At 41.1% G+C, this 22307-nt stretch overlaps 1 protein-coding gene across 1 annotated transcript in view; it reads right to left on the bottom strand.

Moving 5' to 3' along the window:
* Positions 1–20915, bottom strand: part of LOC109935882 (moesin-like) — an 80439-nt gene extending 59524 nt beyond the window's left edge. The window contains exons 1-2 of the mRNA XM_048605306.1: positions 20779–20915; positions 20525–20668 (exon numbers count right to left, since the gene is read on the bottom strand). Coding sequence (XP_048461263.1) covers positions 20525–20536 — 12 coding nt within the window. The 5' untranslated portion in view covers positions 20537–20668; positions 20779–20915. The remainder of the gene's footprint in view (positions 1–20524; positions 20669–20778) is intronic.
* Between the last annotated feature and the right edge of the window lie 1392 nt (positions 20916–22307).

The following is a 22307-nucleotide window of genomic DNA, read 5'->3' as shown; positions in this document are numbered from 1 at the left end:
CCCGAAACATCAGCCTTCCTGCTCCTCTGATGCTGCTTGGCCTGCTGTGTTCATCCAGCTCTACGCCTCATCTCCCTCCAGACCTCTTTTCAAAAAGAAAAAAGCCAGATGAGTTTTTTTCACCAGCACAGCCACTTGGAGGGCAATGTATGGTGGTGCACAGAGAGACCAGGTGCGCATGAAGGGTCTGATGGACAGTGCCCTTCTCATCACTAACCAAACTGTCTTGGTACTAGTTGCAAATTTGACTATGAAGTATTCTGAGCAGACTATCAAAGAATCCACCCTCCTTTTCCTGCAGGGTCTTGAGGACACTACATGCTGACGATCAGGTGGTCAAAAAAGGTGTTTCTATTTTCAAATTTTCCACAAATGGAGTGATCCAAGTGCGTGGAACATTCCACAGCACTGAGGCCAGACCCATCTTCTGCAACACACAGTCCTAGTTTACAGGATCTAGTTTTCATTTTTCACATTTAGTCAGTCAAAATACTGGCATGCAGCAAACATGGTCACCTGACTTCAAGAAGTGGCACAAGGACACTGTCCCTAACAGTCAGTGCTGTGCAATGTTTGAGAAACATGGTGACAAGAACTTACAAGTTGTCAAACAGAGCCAGATTTCTACAAAGGCAAATCATGCTAGACAAATCCAATTGAAATTTGCTGCTAATGCAAAGAAGGTTAAGAGAATGTAACAGATGTTGTCCAAGTGGAGAAGTGGTGAACCAAGAGGGATTCCACTTCAAAAGGCAGCATTGGACAGTAAGCTCCAGCAAAACTAGGGAGTTAAGAATGAGACATCATTGCTTTGGTTGGTGTCATACATAGCACAAAAGGAAGATGTGAGTTTGTAAGCACCTCTGCAATTGGTCAGCTAGAGCCCTGGGCCCCAACCATTATCAGCTACAGCAACACCTTCCCTCCAAGGGGGAAGGGGCAGGGACTTCTCCCCTGCCCTGATCTATGCTCAATGTGACTCCTCAAACAATGAAGCAGTTTCTGCTCAAAATGGCATGATCAGATGACCATTTCAGTTGGGTGAAAAGTTATATTCAGAGTCAAACCACATCAGGCAACAAAAACTCAACATCTCAACTCTTAATATTCAGTGGCATGATAGTGAGGGTAGTGAGGGGCTTAGCAATGCTCAACATCCTTGTTATGAAGTAGGAACTGAACTGGGTCAGCTGAAAATATTGTGCCATGACCAGGTCAAAGATCAGGAATTCTGCTGCATGACCTTGCCTATCTTCAAAAACATACTCACCATGTGCAGGACATCATAGAATCCCTATAGTGTGGAAACAGGCTCTTTGGTCCAACAAGTCCACACCAGCCAGAGAATCCCACCCAGACCCATCACCTTGTAACCCACCTAATCTACACATCCATGTTAGGGGATTCCATCCACATGGCAGGATGCACATCATGCCAGTGAGGCACATTCAACACTCCCTTCTAAACCCACTGCCTCTACCATCTACATTGTAGACGAAGACATATGGGATCAGTGGTTAGCATTGCTGCCTCACAGCACCAGGGACCCAGGTTTGATTCCAGCCTTGGGTGACTGTGGAGTTTGCACATTCTCCATGTCTGCATGGGTTTCCTCCAGGTAATCTTGTTTCTCCCAGTCCAAAGATGTGCAAGCTAGGTGGATTCACCAAGCTAAATTGGCTGTAGTGTTCAGGGATGGGTCTGGTGGGATGCTGAGGGTCAGTGTGGACTTGTTGGGCCAAATGGCCTATTTCCACACTGTGGGATTCTATGATTCTATGACAAGTTCCCCTCTAAGCTACCTTGACTTGGAACTACATAGACACTTTGTAATTCTGGGACTCCCTTTCTACCACTCAGTTTAGCAACATTGATGCTGAAGGCAGATCAAGGCTACTGCTCAATACTTCCCCCTTCAAGGGCAATTAGAGACAAGCACAGGGTGCAAACAAAGCCAAAAAGATTAAAAGATAAAAAAAAGTGTGGAGCTGGAGGCACGCAAAGGAGCAGGAAAGTTGATGTTGCAGGTCAATTTTTTTTCTGAAGGGTCCTGACCCGAAATGTCAGCTTTCCTGCTCCTCTGCTGCCTGGCCTGCTGTGTTCCTCCAGCTCCACACTTATGACTCCAGCATTGGCAATTCTTACTATCTCAAAAGACTTAAAAGGACGTGTTCAACAAGAGTACCACAAATTTGGAAAACATCAAGATTCATGGAATTATAAAAGAAAACTCAGGTTGAATAGAAAGTTGGCTCAAAGTCAAAAAACTCCAAGTAACAGTGAATGGTTGTTTTCAACCTGAAAGATGGTGGTGGTTTTCCACAAAAAGAGTGCTAGGAATTAAAGCCACTGGCTTCATCCCAGAAGCTAATTCCATATTTTGGAAAATGTAACATTAAGATTTGTAGATACCACATTCAAGAGTGGCAACAAGGATGATAGCAGTTGACTGCACTAGGACAAAGTGTGCTAACAGAATGTACAAGTGGAATTTCATAGCAAAGTGTGAGGTGACACATTTTGGCCAAAGTGATAGGGTGCGGCAACAGATTTATTGCATCAGTTCCAAATACAGTTAATGTACAGGGACTGAAGAATCTGTTGCTCAACTGTGAAGGTAGTGGGGATGCAAACACAAGACTCTAAGGGCATAAGAATCACGAGCAGAGGCATGGCTGATCCAGTCAGCTTCAAACTTCATTTGCCCCATAACCCTCCATTCCCTTACTATGGATGAGAAAAATCTCCACCTGCCTTGAATATACTCAAGGACTTAGGGTTTTCAAAGACCCCCCCCCACAGTAAAAGAATCCATAGATTCAACACCAGAGAAATTCCTCCGTACTTTTGTCCATATGGGTGACCCCTCATTTACATTATGCCCTCTGGTCCTAAACTCCTACAAGCAGAAACCACCTCTCCCCTAAATATCCTCTCAAGCCCCCCCAAGAATCTTGGGTTTCATTTAGCTTGCTTCTAATTCTTCTAAACTCAAAGCCTACTCAATCCCTCTTTGTAACAAAACCCCTCCATAACCAGAAACAATCTTTTGAATCTATGAACTGTTTTCAATGCCAGTATCTCTTTCCTTTGATAGAGGGGACTAAAACTGTTCAATGTTTCATGCATGGCCCAACTAGTACCTTGTATAGTTTGAGCAAGATCCTCTTGTTTTCATACTCTATTTCTTTTGACACTATTTCAACAGTCTAATTGCCTTCCAATTACCCACCAAACTTAGATGCTAGTTTTTTTTTGCTGTCCATGCACCAAGACCCCAAAGATGTGCTGCAGCTCTCAGTCTTTCCATTTACAAGACATTTAGCTCTTCTTTTCTTCCTGTCAAAGAGCATAACCTCATGCCCCATCTTCTCATAGGCCATCCAAGATGTTTTTGCACACTTGCTAAAACTGTCTAATTTTTAAATGACCATCATTCTCATTACTTGACTTTCAACCCATTTAATCATCTGCAAACTTGATATCTCGGACATAAAATGAGAAGCATAGAGTACAAAAACAGGCATGTTATGTGAACCTTTATAAAGCCCAACCGGAGTGCCCTGTTCAGTTGTCATCAATACATTGTTGGGAAGACCAAGGGCTCGAGTGCTGACAGGATACAAACCAGAATGGCTCCATCAATGAGGGATTTAAACAAAAAAAATGTCTTACTTTGAGAAGCAGAGGGTGCTCTCCTTGGAGAAAGATGAGGGTTTACACGATCATTGCAGTACGATGAGATGGACAAAGAAAAACTGTTTACATCGGCTCAGTGCAAGAGCAAGGTGAATCACATTTTGTTAGTGAAGAGTCACTGGACTTAAACATTAATTCTGCTTTCTTCCCCAAATGCTGCTGGGCCTGCAAAGTTTCTCCAGCAATTTGTTTGCTTTAGATTTATGATTTGGAGCAATTTAACACGAGTTTACGTTAGGGCAATGACATGGTGCTTACAAGGTCCCTGGATGCAGAGATATTCAATTATTTCTTGTAAACAATTAGAACACAAGAACTAGGAGCAGGAGTAGGCCATCTGGCCCCTCAAGCCTGCCCTGCCATTTAATAAGATCATGGCTGATCTTGAGACTCAGCTCCACTTACCCACCCGCTCACCATAACCCTTAATTCCTTTACTGTTCAAAAATTTATCTAGCCTTGCCTTAAAAACATTCAGCGAGGTAGCTTCAACCGCTTCACTGGTCAGGGAATTCCACAGATTCACAACCCTTTGGGTGAAGAAGTTCCTCCTGACCTCAGTCCTACATCTGCTTCCCTTTATTTTGAGGTGATGCCCTCTAGTCCTAGTTTCACCTGCTAGCGGAAACAACCTCCCTGCCTCCACCTTATCTATTCCCTTCATAATCTTATGTTTCTATAAGATCTCCTCTCATTCTTCTGAATTCCAATGAGTATAATCCCAGTCTACTCAGTCTCTCCTCATAATCCAACCCTCAACTCTGGAATCAACCGAGTGAATCTCCTCTGCACCCCCTCCAGTGCTAGTATATCTCTTCTCAAGTAGAGACCAAAAACTGCACACTACTCCAGGTGTGGCCTCATCAGGACCCTATACAGTTGTAGCATAACCTCCCTGTTTTTAAACTCCATCCCTCTATCAATGGCAGACAAAATTCCATTTGCCTTTTTAATTACCTGCAATCCTACTTTTAGCGATTCATGCACAAGGACACCCAAGCCCCTCTGCACAGCAGTGTGCTGCAATTTTTTAAACCATTTAAAACAGTCCATTTTGCTGTTATTCCTACCAAAATGGATGACCTCACACTTACCAACATTGTACTCCATCTGCCAGACCTTTGCCCACTCACTTAGACTATCTATATCCCTCTGCAGACTGTCTTCTGCACACTCTGCTCTACCACTCACCTTAGTGTCATCTGCAAATTTTGACACACCACACTTCGTCCCCAACTCCAAATCATCTATGTAAATTGTAAACAATTGAGGTCCCAACACTGATCCGAGGCACACAACTCGCTGCTGACTGCCAACCAGAAAAAACACCCATTTACCCCTTCTTTGCTTTCACTAGTCAACCAATCCTCTATCCATGCCAATACATCACCTGTAATACTGTGCAACTATCTTATATAGCAGCATGTCAAATGCCTTCTGGAAATCCAGATACACCACATCCACAGGTTCCCCATTGTCCACCATGCAAGTAATGTCCTCAGAATTCCACCAAATTAGTTAAACATTACCTACCCTTCATGAACCCATGCTGGGTGTTCCCAGTGGGACAATTTATATCCAGATGTCTTGCTATTTCTTCCTTAGTGATAGATTCAAGCATTTTCCCCACTACCGAAGTTAAGCTAACTGGCCTATATAGTTAGCTGCTTTTTGTCTACTTCCTTTTTTAAAGGGTGGTGTCACATTGGTAGTTCCCACAGACTGGAAAACAGCCAGAGAGTCCAGTGAATTTTGGTAAATAATTACCAGTGCATTTGCTATTTCCCCCATCATCTCTTAGTATCCTGGGATGCATTTCATCAGGGCCAGGAGACTTGTCTACCTTTAGCCCCATGAGCTTGCCCAGCACTGCCTCCTTAGTGATGATAGTTTCTAGGTCCTCACCTGCTATAACCTTCTTGCCATTAGTTTTCAGCATGTTGTTGTGTCTTCCACTGTGAAGACCGACAAAATAACTGTTTAATGCCTTGGCTATTTCCTCATTCCCAGTTATTAAATTGGCCTTCTCATCCTCTAAAGAACCAATGTTTACCTTCGCCACACTTACGATTTACATATTTATAGAAACTTTTGCTGCCTGTTTTTATATTGAGCTAGTTTACTCAATCTTTTTCTTTATAGCTTTCTGTTGGCCTTTAAAGATTTCCTAGTCTACTAGTTTCCCACTACTCTGCTTTTTTTTGTATGTGTTGTTTTTTCCCCCCCTCAATCTGATACTTTCCTTAGACATCCATGGCTGGCTCTTTTCCTACAGTTCTTATCACTGGAATATACTTCTGCTGAGCACTGAAAAATCATTTTGAAAGTCTTCCACTGTTCCTCAATTGACCCACCATAAAGTTTTTGCTCCCATTCTACCTTAGCTAACTCCTCCCTCATTCCTTCATAGTCTCCTTTGTTTAAGCACAGGACATTGGTACTGGATTTAACCTTCTCACACTCCATCTGTATTTTAAATTTGACCATACTGTGATTGCTCCTTCTGAGAGGATCCCTCACTGAGATCATTAGTTATTCCAGTCTCATTACACAGGACTAGATCTAGGATAGCTTGCTCCTTGTAGGTTCCATTACATATTGTTCAATGAAATTATCGCAGATGCATTCTATGAACCCCTCCTCAAGGCTGCCATGACTGACCTGGTTTGACCAATCGATATGTAGATTAAAATCCACATGATAATTGCTGTACCATTTTTACATGCATTAGCTATTTCTATGTTTATTGCCTACCCCACCACAATGTCATTATTTGGTGGCCTATAGACCACACCTATCAGTGACTTCTCCCTGCTATTCTTAATTTCCACCCAAATGGATTCAATGTTTTGTTCAGTAGAACGTATATCATCTCTCACTACCACCCTGATATCATCCTTAAAAATCAGAGCGACACCACCTCCCTTACCTTCTGAACAGTTTGATACCCCTGGATATTTGACTCCCAGTCATGACCATCCTGTAACCATGTCTCTGTGATGGCCACTAAATCAGACCCATTTGCCATGATTTGCACTGTCAACTCATCCACCTTGTTTCAAGTGCTCCAAGCATTCAGATAAAGTGCCCTTATGCCAGTTTTTGCATCTTCTTTTTGGGTCCTATTACCTCCATTACTAACAGCTCCTGAGTTCTCCTTCCCTATTAAAAAGATTAGGTGGACATTAAAGGGAAGTAGATTTTACAGGATAGAGCAGAGAAATCAGAAATTGGATTATTCTACAGGAAGCTAGACTGGACTCAATGGCTTCCATGCAAGTTATTGCTCTGTTACACCTGGTATACAGGATAGGTATTTACTCTGCTGAAGCCATATTGTTCTCACAACAGGATTGCAGTCAGCTATAATTCAACTGCAGCCAGAGCTGATGCACACCATTTAAAGTGATCATATTTGGGGAAAGTACCCAAAAAGTCTACATGGACAGGAACAGATATCTTGATCAATGGGGTAATTTTGTGTATTGTTACTACCCTGGTAAGTTAACCAGTACCACATCTCATTCAAGCTGGTACAGACAACAATATGGTCACTGTTCCACAAAATGTATTGGATTAATTTTCTCCTTTTATAATTCATCTCTAATCCACAGGCTCTTAAAAAGATCTGAATATCCTCTAGTTTACTTTGTAGTTTCTTCTCTTTGAGCTTGGCTCCTGGAGTTTAATTCTGGGTGCTCAAAATTAAGTTTGCACAAGTATGTTGCAAACATTCCAATGATGACAATTCATCCTCAAATGGTTCTCCTAGCCATCATTACTTATTATTCAGCAGCACAAAAAAGCTCCTATATAGGCCCAATCCAGAACGGAGGAGCACTTGATTCAGCTGGCCAGGAAAAAAAGTAATGAAAAAAAATCACAATACCATAGTAATTACTAGTAAAGCTGGAGACAGCTTTACATTCCACATTGAATTGGAATCAAAAATTTAACTTTACCCTCATAAGTCACTGCAATACAAGCTAATTCTTTGTATGCAAAGTGTATTTTCTACTAGCAGACCAATAAATGATTTATATATTTTAAAAATATATGACTGGTTTCCCCCCACCCCCAGTTTAAAAACTGAGAACATGCACTTCAAGTCACAATTATTACACTTTGCAATTTTGCTGCTTACTCATTCTTGCTGTAAAAGGAGGATTTCTATTGTGTTTGAAGTGTTCAGGACCAGCATACATTTAATCTCAGTAGCAAATGCTGCATTTGCTGAGCCCATAGCTTTAGTTACACAGTCATCCAGATTTCCTGTCACCTTGATAGGTAGCAGTAAGTGTTCAGGATGTCCCCACAATACAGGCCACTTCCAAAGGGGAGAATTTTAAAAAAAAAAAAAAAGAGTTACTGAATGTGGGCAGAGCAGGAGAGGAAAGGGGAAGAGAAAAGAATGGGTGTGCACTCAAGTCAATCTACTCATTTCCTAACAGAAGGTGTTAATTTTTCTTTAGCCAATAGGCCAAGAGCCAAAGCAAAAATGTGCACTCCAGTTTCTATTCACTTGAAGAATAGAAAATTTTTTTAAAAACATCTGAAGTAAAATAACTGTGATAACTCATAAGATATACAAGTGGGACATGTCAAAATTAGATGTAAAATACAGTATCTGCATTATACCACAGGAGGATGACCTCCATTTTACTGAGCAGTTGAAATTTACAGCACCTAGTACCACTTTGTGACTAAGATTGAGAAGGCTAGTTTTTTTTTTTTTTTTTTAAAATCCCCCCCATCGATTACCAAAACATGGATCACACACACTTGTGGTTTGAAAGTTAACACTTCATAAAAAGTTTGGTCTTTAAAATATACTTCAAACCTCTAATGAGAATGAGATTTGCAGCAACTGAGTTTGAAGTTCAACCCCACGACACCCCCAAACCCATTTCATGAATGGGATATTGGTGACTTATCTATTACATTTCAGAGTGGAGGGCTGTGACTAGTGACATTACACAGGGATCAGTGCTGGGACTTCTGCTGTTTATGTTCTAAAAAAGTGATTTAGAGGAAAACATTTAGAGGAAAACATAGCTGGTCTAATTACCAAGTTTGTAGATGATGCAAAGATTGGTGGAGTTGCAGAGTGAGTAGGATTGTCAGAGGATACAGCAGGATATAGATCAGTTGAAGGTATCAGAATAAAAACAGCAGATGAGTTTAATCTGAACAAATGTATGGTGATGCACTTTGAAAGAGCAAGTACAGGTGGAAATTATACAGTTAGTGACAGAACCGTTAGGAGCATTGATATGCAGGAGGGATCCGGGTGTGCAGGTAGATAAGGTAGTTAAAAAGGCTTGCAGCATGCTTGCCTTCACTGGCAGGGGTGTCAAATACAAGACTAGGCAAGTTTGCTACAAACTTTATGGAGCTTCATTTAGGCCACGCTTGGAATAGTGCATACAGTTCTAGTCACCACACAACTATAAGGAGGTGGATGCTTTGGACAGGGTACAGAAAAAAGGTTCACTAGGATGTTGCCGGGTATGGGGAATTTTAGTTATGAAGCACGGTTGGCTAGACGGGTTCGCTCTCACTGGAATGCAGAAGGTTGAGGGGTTACCTAACAAAGGTCATAACATCATTAATGGCATGGATTGAGGAGTGACGAGTAGGAGGCTCCCCTGCCCAGGTAGTGGGGTCAATTACCAGGGGATACAGGTTCAAGGTGCAGGGGGTGAAGTTTAAAGAAACAAGATGTGCGACCCAAGTTTTTCCACGTAAAGGGTGTGGAGTGCCTGGAATGCACTGCCAGAGGAGATGGTGGAAGCAGACAATAGCAGCACCTGGACAAATACACAAACAGGAAGGGAAGAGGGATACAGATCCTGTAAGTGAAGACACAGTTTTAGTATAGAAGGGCAAAACATGTCAGCACAGGCTCAGAAGGCCTGTTCCTGTGCTGTACTGTTCTTTTCTTTGTACACACCCCACTTGATCTGAAGTTAGTGAATGTAGTGAAACTCCTATTAGGGAGGCATTCATAGAATGCCTACAGTGTGGCAGTAGACCATTTGGCCCATCGAATATGTGCTGACCCTCTAAAGAGCATCCCACCTAGATCCACCCCCAACTTATCCCTGTAACCCTGCATTTCTCATGGCTAATCCACCTACCATGCACCCCCTTGGACACTTGGGGCAATTTAGCACGGTCAATCCAACTGACCTGCACATCTTGGGACTGGGGGAAATTGGGTCGGGAGGCCCAGGATTTGATCCAGCAATGAAGGAATTAATACAATTTCAAGAGTCAATGGTTTGTAACAAAGGTGCTGAGGTTTACATGATTGTAGCCTGACGCAGATTAACATTGTGGCACTAGAAACAAGCTCAGCTTATAAACTCCACTAGTATATGAATGAGCAATGTAAAATCCATCTGTTGCTGAGTGACCACTCAGTGCCTTGATAGCGCAACAGAACTTTGTCTGTTAGGAGTTTGTGTAGCAAAGATTTGGTCAAACTGAATTTGGCAGATGGAAAATAGAGGCTATCCACAAGATTACAGGAATACCTTAGGTTGAAGTGATAAAAATTGTCATGTTCAGGGACTGAATTTAATCGCAGTGGTCTTTACGATGCTGAGAAAAGTGAGGTCAGTAACTCAGCTGTGGTTCAAACAAAAAAGGTTCTGAACAGTCCTATTAAACTCATTACTATCTTCTGGCCCAAATCCTGCAGCATTATAACAATGCATTTTTGCAATGATTCTCTGTTTCACTGTGGCTCCAAAAAAAAAAAGGAAGACAGACAAGGTACTGAATTATCACTTGCATTTTAAGGAAATTGTGCAATTCACAATTTTTTTCATTCAAAAAGTAGTCATTTGAGCTGCTCTTGATATTAAAGTTAGTTTCAGAATATGGATTAAACAAACACTTTGAAGACCAATGAGTTTGCATTTGGGAAATTTCACATTTAAAAAAGGTGTAGAAATAAAAAAAAGTTAGTTATTTGCAGCTGCATTCCACAATTGCATTTTCAGAGGGAGGGAAAGGTGGCTCCTCATTTCAAAATGAAAGTGGTCAAGACAGACAACACTAGTGTCAACTTTGCACGACAATATTTCTGCAGACATGGCATCCATGGTTATCATTATGCAAATTTACACCAAGCATCTGCTCCAAGATAAAGTTTCATCTTAAAATGCTTCATATGTTGAATCTTACTTCTGCACCATAGGAAGTTTCAGGAGTAACAGTAACCAATTAGATATAGCCAAAAACAATTGATTAAAAATCAAAAGAAAAAAAAGTGTTCATTACAAATCACTCAGGCTTGTTCATTGTGACAAATATCCTGCATTCTCCCTCTAAGCAGCGTCATAAACCTTTGCAAGCAAATACACCATCATCCTTCACCTGCACTCTATCATTGACACAAGCCATGATCTTGGCAGCATGCTTATTAGGTCATTACAACACCCAAGCTAGCATCTTAACTCTAATTAAAGTGGAATAGAAGTTGCACAAAATTCTTACTGGCCCAAGCTGCAATAGGTTACCATTGAAAATTCACACTATGCCAAGAAGAGATAGTAAATCTTTAGTCAACTAAAAGTGACAAGTTTAATATTAGACACTTTATAAAGCTACTATTAGCCCCAAAGGATATTATTGGATATTGAAAATAACTATTTGCCAACTACAGTTGTCCTGCTTGAACATGGACACATGCTCACTCCAACAAGAGTGAATGACTAGTAAAGCAGGTGCAAGCCCACAGACACTAGGTACAATAGTTGAAAAGGGGAGGAAAAAAGTACTGCTGTCCACTGAGCTGCCCAACTGCCTCAGTGTTAAGAACCTGGCTTTGATTCTAGTTTTGGGTGACTTCTTGTGTTGTTTACACTCTCCTGGTGTCTATGTGGGTTTCTGCTGGATGCTCCAGTATTCCCCTAGTTTTATCATCTGTAGTTTTCTTCACTCATCTAGGAGGTGATGGCCAAGTAATATTATCACTAGACTACACCTGACATGTGGGTGATATTCTGGGGACCCACTGAATTCCACCACAGATGGTGGAATTCAAATTCTACTGCAACCTGGGAGTAAGAGTAATGACCATGCAAACTGTTGGTCATTTAAGATAAAAGAAGTCTGGCTCACTGGTTTGTTTAAAAAGAGCAAGAGGGAAGCAAACTGACATCCTTACTGCTCCAGCTGACATGTGACTCCAGACCCACAGCAATGTTGTTCACTCAACTGCCCTCTGGGAAATTGGCAATGCCAATTGCATCCATGCCCACAGCATGTGAATAGATTTAAACAGAAATATAATTTTGACTGCTTGAGCATCTCAGATTTTCACTGCTCCACTTCAGAATCATGCCTTTAGTTGTTTAGGCCCCCTGCCTGCCAGAATTCCCTCCTTTTCTACTTCATTTCTTTATGTAAAGATGCTTATCAAAGGCCAATGAAAAATGTAGTCTCCTGGACCAAGTTGTTGACCATTTGTTCTATATTGCCTTACATGGCTGTATAGTTTGGTTCATAACACTGCTGCAAAGTGCCCTGGAGCATTTAAAGTCAAAATATGCTGCTATACAAATGCAATTAGTGTAGGGTGGAAGATATCCTGAGATGACTATTTTCCTATAGAAAATAAGATACTCCAATGTAGTGCTTGGTTGCTCAGTTGTTTGGAGCATGAAAGAGTGGAGAGAGTTATGGAAGGAGAAAAAGTGTTTGGTATCCTTTCAATTCCTTCACTTAGAGAGAAAGGCCAGTGAAAGTTTGAAACATGTGACATTTGTAGTACTATCATTGTACTATTCACTTAGGACAAAACATTTTCAAACAAACCATATCTGTCTGCCAATTTGGAACAGGCAAAGCTTATTCTTTTCACCCTAACTGTTGCAGCAACCCCCTGCCAATACTTTTGGGTGGGTTCTATATTTAGCATGTAAATGATGAGTTTTGTCTCGTGGCACACCCTAAATGTAGCAATTTCAATTTTTAACATGTTTCAAACCACGATTTGGATGAAACCCATTTTAAGCTGAACAATCCATTAAGATATTTTTTCCACATCAATTGTGTTCAAAGTTGGGAGGTTTTTCTTGAAGTCACTAGGTGCCACTGAAAATGAGCTTAGATTGCTTAAGCCCCCAAATTTTTATTAATTTTCTAGGTGAATTGGGAGGTTAATTGTGGTGCATTGGTAAGGCCATTGGGTCAGAAGGTCTGGTTCAATTCCACCTGCTTGGAGGTGGTCTAGAAGAGGGCAATTAAAATACTGGGTTAAAATTGGGACTGTGGTGACATTGCGCTTTTTCTTGCCATTGGAGGAAAAGTTACAAGCCAAGTGCTGCCTCAGTTTGATAACAGTCTTTCTGACTGAAATGAGCTACCTCAAAAGGCTGCACATCAAGCCAAGATGATTTCACAGTTAAGCTATAGGCTGTTTTTGCAAACTGAGTTAGTTTCTGCAGAAACATTAGAAAAATCCTGAAGCCAATAATAATGTTTCAAAATCCTAAAAATAAATTGACTCATTGGTGATAGAGGACCATAGCATTGCTTGCATGGCCTTAAAAAGACAGGTGCTTTGCATCATGTCGAGTACATTGTAACCAACAAAAAGAAGAGTTCAAATTGCTTCTTTGGAACTTGGCACATTGCCAAGTCTCAGTTAATCACCACTTTTCAGTGTTTTCAATAATACATTGTGGCATCTTATTCTCTATGCACATTTAGTATTTACACAAACAGCAAAGTTTTGAAACCATTTTCACAGAAGTGACATTAAAAATTTCTTGATGCTGTCCTCAGCTTTATTCACACTGATTTTGGCTGTCTGCTTTTAAAGAAGAAGATATTGCTTTCCTGTGAAAGATAATTATTGCAAGTATTAATCTTGACAGCCTGCCAGCTCATTTTGGAAGTGTTTTGCATAGAGTCTCTTTGCTTTTGTTTTCTCCCTTTGATCCCTAAGAGAACAGTTCATAAGCACAAGAAAATACTGTTTCTCATCACTATGATTTAGATGCATCTGAAAATTCATTTCAGTGACATCTACTTAGTTGCTAGGCAACTATCTTCAGTTCCAACTTATTCCATGTGGATTTCAAGTTTTATTTCAAAACGCAGTTCTAGCTTTGCTTCGATTCCACTACAGTTATCTTGTAGTTGTTCAGAATTCCTCAAACAGCTGTCCTTGCTGCATTTTCAACACCGTGTGTCACCACATGTAAGCTTGACCTTTCCCCTTAAGCAATACTCACTGTCTCAACTGTTGAGACTGCCCACTGCTCAGCGGATTTCCATCATCTTTTGTAGCTGTAAATAAAAATACAAAAGCATTTTTGCTTCAAAAACCAGGATCACAGGCTTCAACCTCTTCTCTGCCATGGGATGCAAGCATTGCTTGGTAGGCCAGCACTTACTGTCCAGAGGGCATTTGAGTCAGCCACTTGTGGCTCTGCAGTCAGAGGTTAAATCAGTTAAGAACAGCACATTTCTCTCCCTAAAAAAAGGAGAGGATTGAACCAGATGGGTTTTAATGATAATGATTGCACAGTTGCTACCACTGGAGCCTTTTTCTTCTGGAATGTTAGAGTTCACATCTCACCATCTGCTACAGTGTGATTTTTTTTTGAACCTATGTCCTCAAAGCTTGAGCTTTGGGCTCTGGATTGCTAGTCCTATGACATCAATACTGTGCCATCAACATACTTCTGAATTCTTCCTCCCATCCCTCCAAATTTTTTTTAAAAAAAATAAAATCTTCAATTGCTGTATGTTTATGACGACTTTTGACCTTCAGACCTATCTTCATCCCTTTATCAAAAGGGAATTTTGGGTCCAGCATGACATTTAGCACTCCTATCAGGGTTAGGCCTGAAACATGTATGTCATCTTGTCAGTAAGTTTGGTGACTATCAGTCCAGTTACCATCTTCTGTTAAAGACAGGTTTTATGCCAGCTCTGGCACTCCTTCCTATCCAACCCCCAACCACAACTTGGATATTGAACATCCAAGTCACTGTATTTAGGATTCACATCTGGAGATCTTCCTACAATTTTGTTCTCTCCCTGTATGTCTGCCTCAATTCTTCTTGACTTGCTCTTCATAATCGATGCAATTGCAATTTTATTTCTTCTCACCAACTTAATGCCACACACATCCAGGGCTACGGAGGCTAATTTTAACATTCCTGCCATCATAGCTGCAAACAAAGTAAAGTAATCTAACATATTCAATGTCCATCGAATTGCCTTTAGAGCTAAAATGCTTCAACCCAGGTATGTCCTGGTGACACTGCATAGCTGGCAGAACATAGCAGGCCAGGCAGCATGCCTTCACACTGTGCCTCTGATGCTGCCTGACCGGCAGTGTTCCTCCAGCTCCACGCTGGGGAGACTGGCTCCAGCATCTGTAGTTCTTGCTATCCGAGTGATAGGACAGTCACCAGGATGTTGTCTCTGAACCCCCTCTAGTACAATCACATCCCTTCCCATAGTGTCTTGACCATAACGACACATGGTAGTCAAACTCTGGCCTAATCAAAGTTCTGTTGAGCTCCAACAAAACCTCCCTGCTCTTACCTCTCAAGATTAAGGGAGCTGTCCGTATGCTACCCCAACCTGACTTGCCACTTGTGCCTCTGTGGAGAAGCATCACAAGAACCCAGTGTTCCTGAGATTACTCCTGTCCTTCCATTGGTTGGTTACTCCCTTGTCTTATTCCTTCTTTCAAATATATAGAACTTCACTTTAAGGTTAACTTGCATCTAGTCTTCCTGTAACCCAAGATCATTTTCCTTGCTATTAAAAACTGTCACATTAAGTGAACCAGCACTGATCCCTGTGGGACATCTTTGGAGGTTGCTGTCCAATCTCAGCCTTCCACTACTACTACCACCCTCTTGAGAAGAGAGTTCTGGACCAATGCCTCAAGTAAACCAGCATTTTAACTTGCATTATTGCAGGTTTGTAGGGATTTCAAGGACAATTGACAACTTTTTTTGGCATGCTGTTTGTTTTGGTATTGGGTAAAATTAACAAGCAAAGTTTAACATGGACAGCTGATGCAGAAAGCCGTAGGTGATAATGTGTTGATTAGCTACAAGTGCTGAAATACACCCAGTTTGCCTGGGAGACTACTTTCAAACTTGTGGTTATGCAACTACTTAAGAATCTTCAAGCCTTGTTGTTTATTTTAACAAAATGACATCCAAGTAGCTTGTAATCTATTAACTTTGAACATATCCAATTACAGACTCCATGAATTAATGTTTTCAGATGTGTTTATGACTTGACCTTGAATGAACAAACATACCCCTTAATTGGATAAAGTAGTGAACAGAGTTTACTCTCCCTCTGCTACATGTTACCTCAGTGTCCTATTCCATAGTGTGCACATCTCAAAACCACAAATCTCCCACTTAAAAACAGCAGAGTAAAAATATAACATTTGTCCATTCTGACTACATGAGTGACATTTCACCTTTCAAAAGGTGATGCTTGCAGGGGGTGTGGAAGTCAGCAAACTGCTTCAATATGACAACACTAAGCTGCACTGCCAAAGGAACTCTACTAAGTGTTTATTTTTGATCCATGTTTCAAAGAGTTCCTTTTCATTTTGGTCTTTAATAAACTTTTGGATTTAAAATGTGCTCACATCATGTGGAACAAGATGGAGCCAGGGGATTAAAGATTCCCATGGTGGAAGTGATTCAGAAGAGATTAGGTTCTTAACCATTCAGAAGTGCCTGTTTTTGGGTACAATGATTCAGTATCAGAAAGGAGACAGTGGAGGTTTGTATTGCACATTTGGTTATGCAGAATTCAGAAGTTCAATGAATTATAATTCTGAAGTTTTGGTCACTAACATCAAGACAAGTGGCAACTATTGGCACACAATTTGAAGAACAGTGAACCAAACAATTGATCTTTTTCAGTTGAGAACAATCCCATCCATTTGTCTTACACCTCAACAACCTATGCAGCCTAAAAAAGGGAATCTTTTACCATCATCTGAACAGGTCAATCTAGTTTACACTGCCTTTCAGAGAAGGCATGGAATATTCCTTTTTAGGGCACTAGAATTTCAATATTCCAGGTTTGAAATGTGGGCTGAACCAATTATTTACTAACTCTGATTTTAGTCCTAAAGGCAATGCCTGCATGCACAGTCAAGACTGATTTTATTCTTGGCTCAGTGAAGTGGATAATCTTGAAAGTTTGCAGGACAACAGGGAAAGGATTCAAGAATAGTGTTAGTTATGTTGCTGTTGGAGAGCCAGAGACATAGGCTGTAGGGCCAAATGCCAACCCCCACCCCATGCTGCAGCCATTCCACAATTGAGGATGTTATCAACGCAACAAAATTAGTGAGTTTGAATGATGGAGAAATGTCTTTAATTTTTAAAAATCAGAATCATAGTCAGATTCATAGAGCACAGAAAACAGCCCCTTCTGTCCAAGGCCACACCAAACATATTTCCAAACTGAACTAGTCCGTCCTGCCTGCACATAGCCCATATCCCTCAAACCTTGCCTATTCATGTGCTTATCTAAAGTCTCAAAAGGTTGTAACTGTGCCTGCATCCTACATTTTTTCCTAGTTTTAAAGTGTGTCTCACATGAGCCTCCACGTTATTGAAGGGTTAGAGAAAAGCAAGTCCAAACTCAACAGAATAATGCAATTAATTGATTCAGCATAAAGTTACCAAAGGGCAAGTAGTAGTTGAGTCAAAAGAGCAACTTGATCTTTCCTCTTCTATTCCATAGAATCCCTACACTGCACATGGAGGCCAAACAGCCTCTTTGAATCTGCACCAACCTTCTGAAGACTATCCCACCCAGACCCAGCCCCCCACCCTATCCTGTAACCCCACATTTACCATGGCTAATCTATGTAATCTGCACATCTCCAAATCCATGGGACAATTTAGCATGGCCAAGTGATAATAGTGAGGCCTTGGCAAGGGGGGGGGCAGGGTGGAGGGAGGAGGGAGGAGAAAAACCAGAATTGGAATATGTAATAACAGGGCACCTATGTAGGTCACAGGAATTAGCATGAGATGGGACAAACAGTAGATTTTAAAATGACAAGATACTACGTAGGATAAAGTGTTCAAGATTAATCAGAGAACATATGGGAACATGCAGCAAGTACCAAAGGCACAGATAAGACTTCCCACACAAGTGAGCTGGGAGGAGTGGAGTCAGGCAATAATCACAGTGCCAGATCAAGGTGGTCTGTGACAGCATAGATTTGTATTGATATCAAATTGTAACAATAAAAACCAAGAGAACTGCAGATACTGTAAATCAGGAACAAAAACAAAGTTGCCAGAAAAGCTCAGCAGGTCTGGCAGCATCTGAGAAGGAGAAAACAGAGTTAGTGTCAGGTCCGGTGACCCTTCCTCAGAACCGATGGCGGCTGACAGTTTCCCAGCCACCAGGCCCGACACAGTAACTCTTTTCTCCTTCAGATGTTGCCAGATCAAATGTAACAATGTTGCAATCCATCTGCCGTAGCCAGAGACAGTTACAAGGGAGAGAAATGGAATTGGTAGCTAAACAGTTTTGGGAAGGCAATGAATTAAAAATTGCTAAGATTGAAGCCAAAGATATTTTTCTCATTTAGTACTATATTGGACAAGCAGCCCAACTTTAGCAATAGTGAAGAAGTCCAGAGAAATGGTGGTACTGTAGAGTGCAACCACAATCAGCCTGCATGTGTTTTCTCCATGATGCCCAACGCAGCAAATGGAGGAGAACTCACAGGGCCCCAACATTAGATATTTGTAAACAGTAGAGATAATGGTGCAAGTGCAGGAAAAGATTAATGATATTCTGACTACAATTACCTGGTTTCATCCTCAACTGGAGGGAGAGGGTGCAGTCAACCACGTTAAAGATTGCAAACAGGTAGAGAAGGGATAGTTTATTTTCATCATTCACTGGAAGTAATTTGTGGTAGGACAGAAGCTGTTTGTTTGGAGGGAATGAAGGATTTTCCAGAAAGGCAGCCCCATGCCAGGAGTAGGTGGTGTGTTTTGCATAAAAAAGGAACTGTTACCAAAAAAGTATGATTGTTCATGAGAAACAAAAAAGTCCTTCATGTTAAATTTAAAACAATTGCTAAAAATTCAATTGCCAAGTGAGTTTCAACCAAAAATAGTATGGCTACTCATGAGTCAACATTACAGAACAAATTTGTACTTGCCTCTGAAGGCTCATTCTGAATGTACTACCACGGTCTGGTACTGAGCCAGTTCCAACCCTACATGTGTGTTACATTAGCTAATTTTAGCTATTGGCAATGCCTGCAGACACACATCAAGGTAGACACAAGAATGACCTTTGGGCGAGGCCCTAGGCATTATTATCCACGGAACTACACCCAGTGAGCAACAGAACACTGTCAAAAAAAGAGACATGTATCAACATAAAAGACAGACTTTAAAATAATGTGGGATTATATAGCCCATGATATCAAAGATAGCATGAAGCTGCCCAAAAACCCCAAACCTCAGACTAGCCAGTTCTTGAGACTTACTGTTTTGCAACTTTACTGCTAATCAGGTTTGAGTTGAAGGAGAGATGGTCCCTTTCACATGTGCCTTTAATATGTTAAAGGCACAAGGACGAACAATCAGACATGCAAACTCAATGAGACTGTCGCTTGGTACTATCTAGATTTTTAAAACCAGTAGCAAACATTAACTTTTGAAATACGAGTTATTACGTTCTATTTTCCATTCCGAGTCCTGTGAAAACGCACGAGAATTTTATTTGACCTTGCACCGCCCATGAAGCCGTGGTGACTATTTACACCTATAATTGAAAATGACGCCTGATAATTAACTTGCATTACTTCGAGTTAATTTTTACGTCCTTGACCTTATTTAGAAGGAAATTCAAAAAGTTCCTAAAAAAAGTCATAACTCAAAAATGGATTCCGAGTGGGTGGTTCGAGAGAGGAGCCTTGCTGCATTGAAGCGGGACTTGACTAAGTTGTCGAGGGTGGGGAGACAAGCAAGAGTGAATGATTAAGTGTAGCTAAACTCTGATAAAAACAGGCCATTGTCCTCATGCTGCAGCCTTACGCGCAAGCATCAACTAAACTGCCAAATAAGGTTCCTTCCATTACCCTCTAGACTACTTTTAGGAAAGAATCTCATACATGACGCATTGCAGGAAGCTTTGAGTCATTTTAGTTCCGTTAGAAATTGGACAACGTCCAAATATCAAAATAGTTAAGATAAAATAACCAAAATTAACCAGTACGTTTACAAACAAACTATAAACTAGTCCCCCTTAACAGGGTGGAAGAGGTCTAAGTAGGTGAGCGAGCGAGCTTGATCCGATGCAAAATAACACGCGCTACCAAATCAAGTCAGTTTCGTTTCCAAAACTGTCAAAGTGTGGAGAGAGAGTATAGAAAATCTCGTTACAAAGTAACAGATCAGTTGTCTGTTTGAAAGGCAGCCTGCGATTGGCAGTGAGCCGACCCATTCACTGTGTCTGCTACCGATTCCAAAGCACTTCGCAGTGAGAGCAGTAACTCGGGAGCTGGCAGTTATTGCGCTGCTCCACTCCAACTACTTCAAAAAACCCATCTTCAGCGTCAGGAGGGAAGGGTAGCTGCAGCGGAAACTGAAGTTTCAATGCAGTTGCAGAGAGGAGGAGGGGAGAGGAAACGGCAGTCGAAACTTGCAACAAAACCTATGAAATAAAAGCTCAGACTTTTTTTCCAAAAAAAAAACTCAATTGTACAGGAAGTCGTGTAAATGTACGCCAGGTTTACACAAGTAAAAATTGATGTTAGTTAGCTACTTACCGTTTTTGGCATTTTGCTTTCTTGCAAACTTCCTCCACTTCCAACTGAAACTTTGTTCAAATGAACAGTTTTTCTTTCTGCAAATCTCCGGCTTCTGTTTTAAAACCAGATGCTTCTGCTGCCCATCGGCTTCTGGCCGCTCTCCTGCGATTCAGGATGGAAAAAAAAATCAGTTCGGATCTATCACGCCCTCTTCAAAGCGAATGGGTAGGAGAAAAAGGAGCCTTAAGCTATTCAAACTGCACGCTACTAACCGTCTCCACTCGCATTTAATATTGAGCCACAATCCCCCAACTTCCTGCTAACGGAACTCAAATGTCTGAATCTGACACCACACCCAGGAAAACGTTCACGTTTTTAAGTGATGAGGAAATAGACCCCGCCTCGCAACGTCGGAATTGGCTTCTGGGTTACCAATGATTTTCTGTACAAAAGTAGATGAAGTATATATAACATAGATATTTTCCAATATTTATATTCTTCATATTTTTATATAACTTTAGCAAGTGCTAGTCATAAAGAGATATAAAAGTGGTGATTCGAGTTCAGTTAACATATCAATGGGGAACTGGAAGTTATTTATTGAGAAGTGGAATGTGAGTTCTCAAAAAAAAGCATCAATGACACTTTATCAGTGCATTAGAGAGGAACTTAAAGTTGGGCGTTAACAGTGTGTGCTATAAAATGACCGTGCATGAACTATAGATGGATCAAGCTGAATAGAATGAATGGCCTTTGCTCTCTGTGGACCTTATACAAATAGAGTCATAGAGCCGTACAGCACTGAAACACACCCTTCCATCCAACGTGTCCATTCTGACCAGATATCCAAGATAAATTTCGTCCCACTTGCGAGCATTTGGCCCATATCCCCTCTAAATCCTTCCTAATCATATACCCATCTAGATGCCATTTAAATGTTGTAATTGTACCAGCCTCCACCACTTCCTCTGGCAGCTCATTCCATACACCACAGCCCTCTGCATGAAAAAATTGCCCCTTAGGCCCCTTTTAAATCTTTCCCCTCTCACCTTAAATCTATGCCCTCTAGTTTTGTACTCCCCCACCCTATCCATGCCCCACATGATTTTATAAACCACTATAAGGTCACCCCTCAGACTCTGACTCTCCAGGGGAAATAGCCCCAGCCTATTCAGCCTGTCCCTATGGCTAAAACACACCCACCCTGGCATCTGTTTCCAAGAAGCAACCAGCATGAGCTGAATGGCCTCCTTCTGTCACTTGTCTTTCAGGTATACCCACCTTGAAGAAGTTCTGATCTTTTCTGAATAGATTTCCATTTGTATCCTTGAAAGTATTCACCTTCATTTCTTCCTATTTCCCTCATTGTGTTTAATAAAATTTTAGAACTCCCTTTCACAGCCATATCTCCTTTCTCAGTGACTGTCTCCAGCTCTGACTTCATGGATTTCAATTGAAGTGCCAGCCTTTGTGTTTTGAATACACCCAGGATGACAAATAGATCAAAGATCTAAACTCAACTCTCCCTGGACGTCTGGTCCCAATGTACCCTGAGTTCCACTCTCGGTATCACACACCACCATGTGGATACTTTTCACGGCTGTCAATACGACCTCACGCTATCTCACGGTTGTCCTGGATCTCAGTTCCATTTCATTCTTTGTCTTGTTCAACACCTAGATAAGAATTGTTTTCCTTTCAAGTGTTAAGGCAATAGTTCCAAAGAAAAATCATTGGACTCAAAAGATTAACTGTTTCTCTCTACAGATGCTGCCAGATCTGCTGAGTTTCTCCAGCATTT

This window comes from Rhincodon typus, chromosome 14 (genome assembly GCF_021869965.1).
Source record: "Rhincodon typus isolate 14 chromosome 14, sRhiTyp1.1, whole genome shotgun sequence".
NCBI lineage: Eukaryota > Metazoa > Chordata > Chondrichthyes > Orectolobiformes > Rhincodontidae > Rhincodon > Rhincodon typus.
Note: the sequence above shows the minus strand (reverse complement) of the source record. Positions and strands in the feature narration are given on the sequence as shown.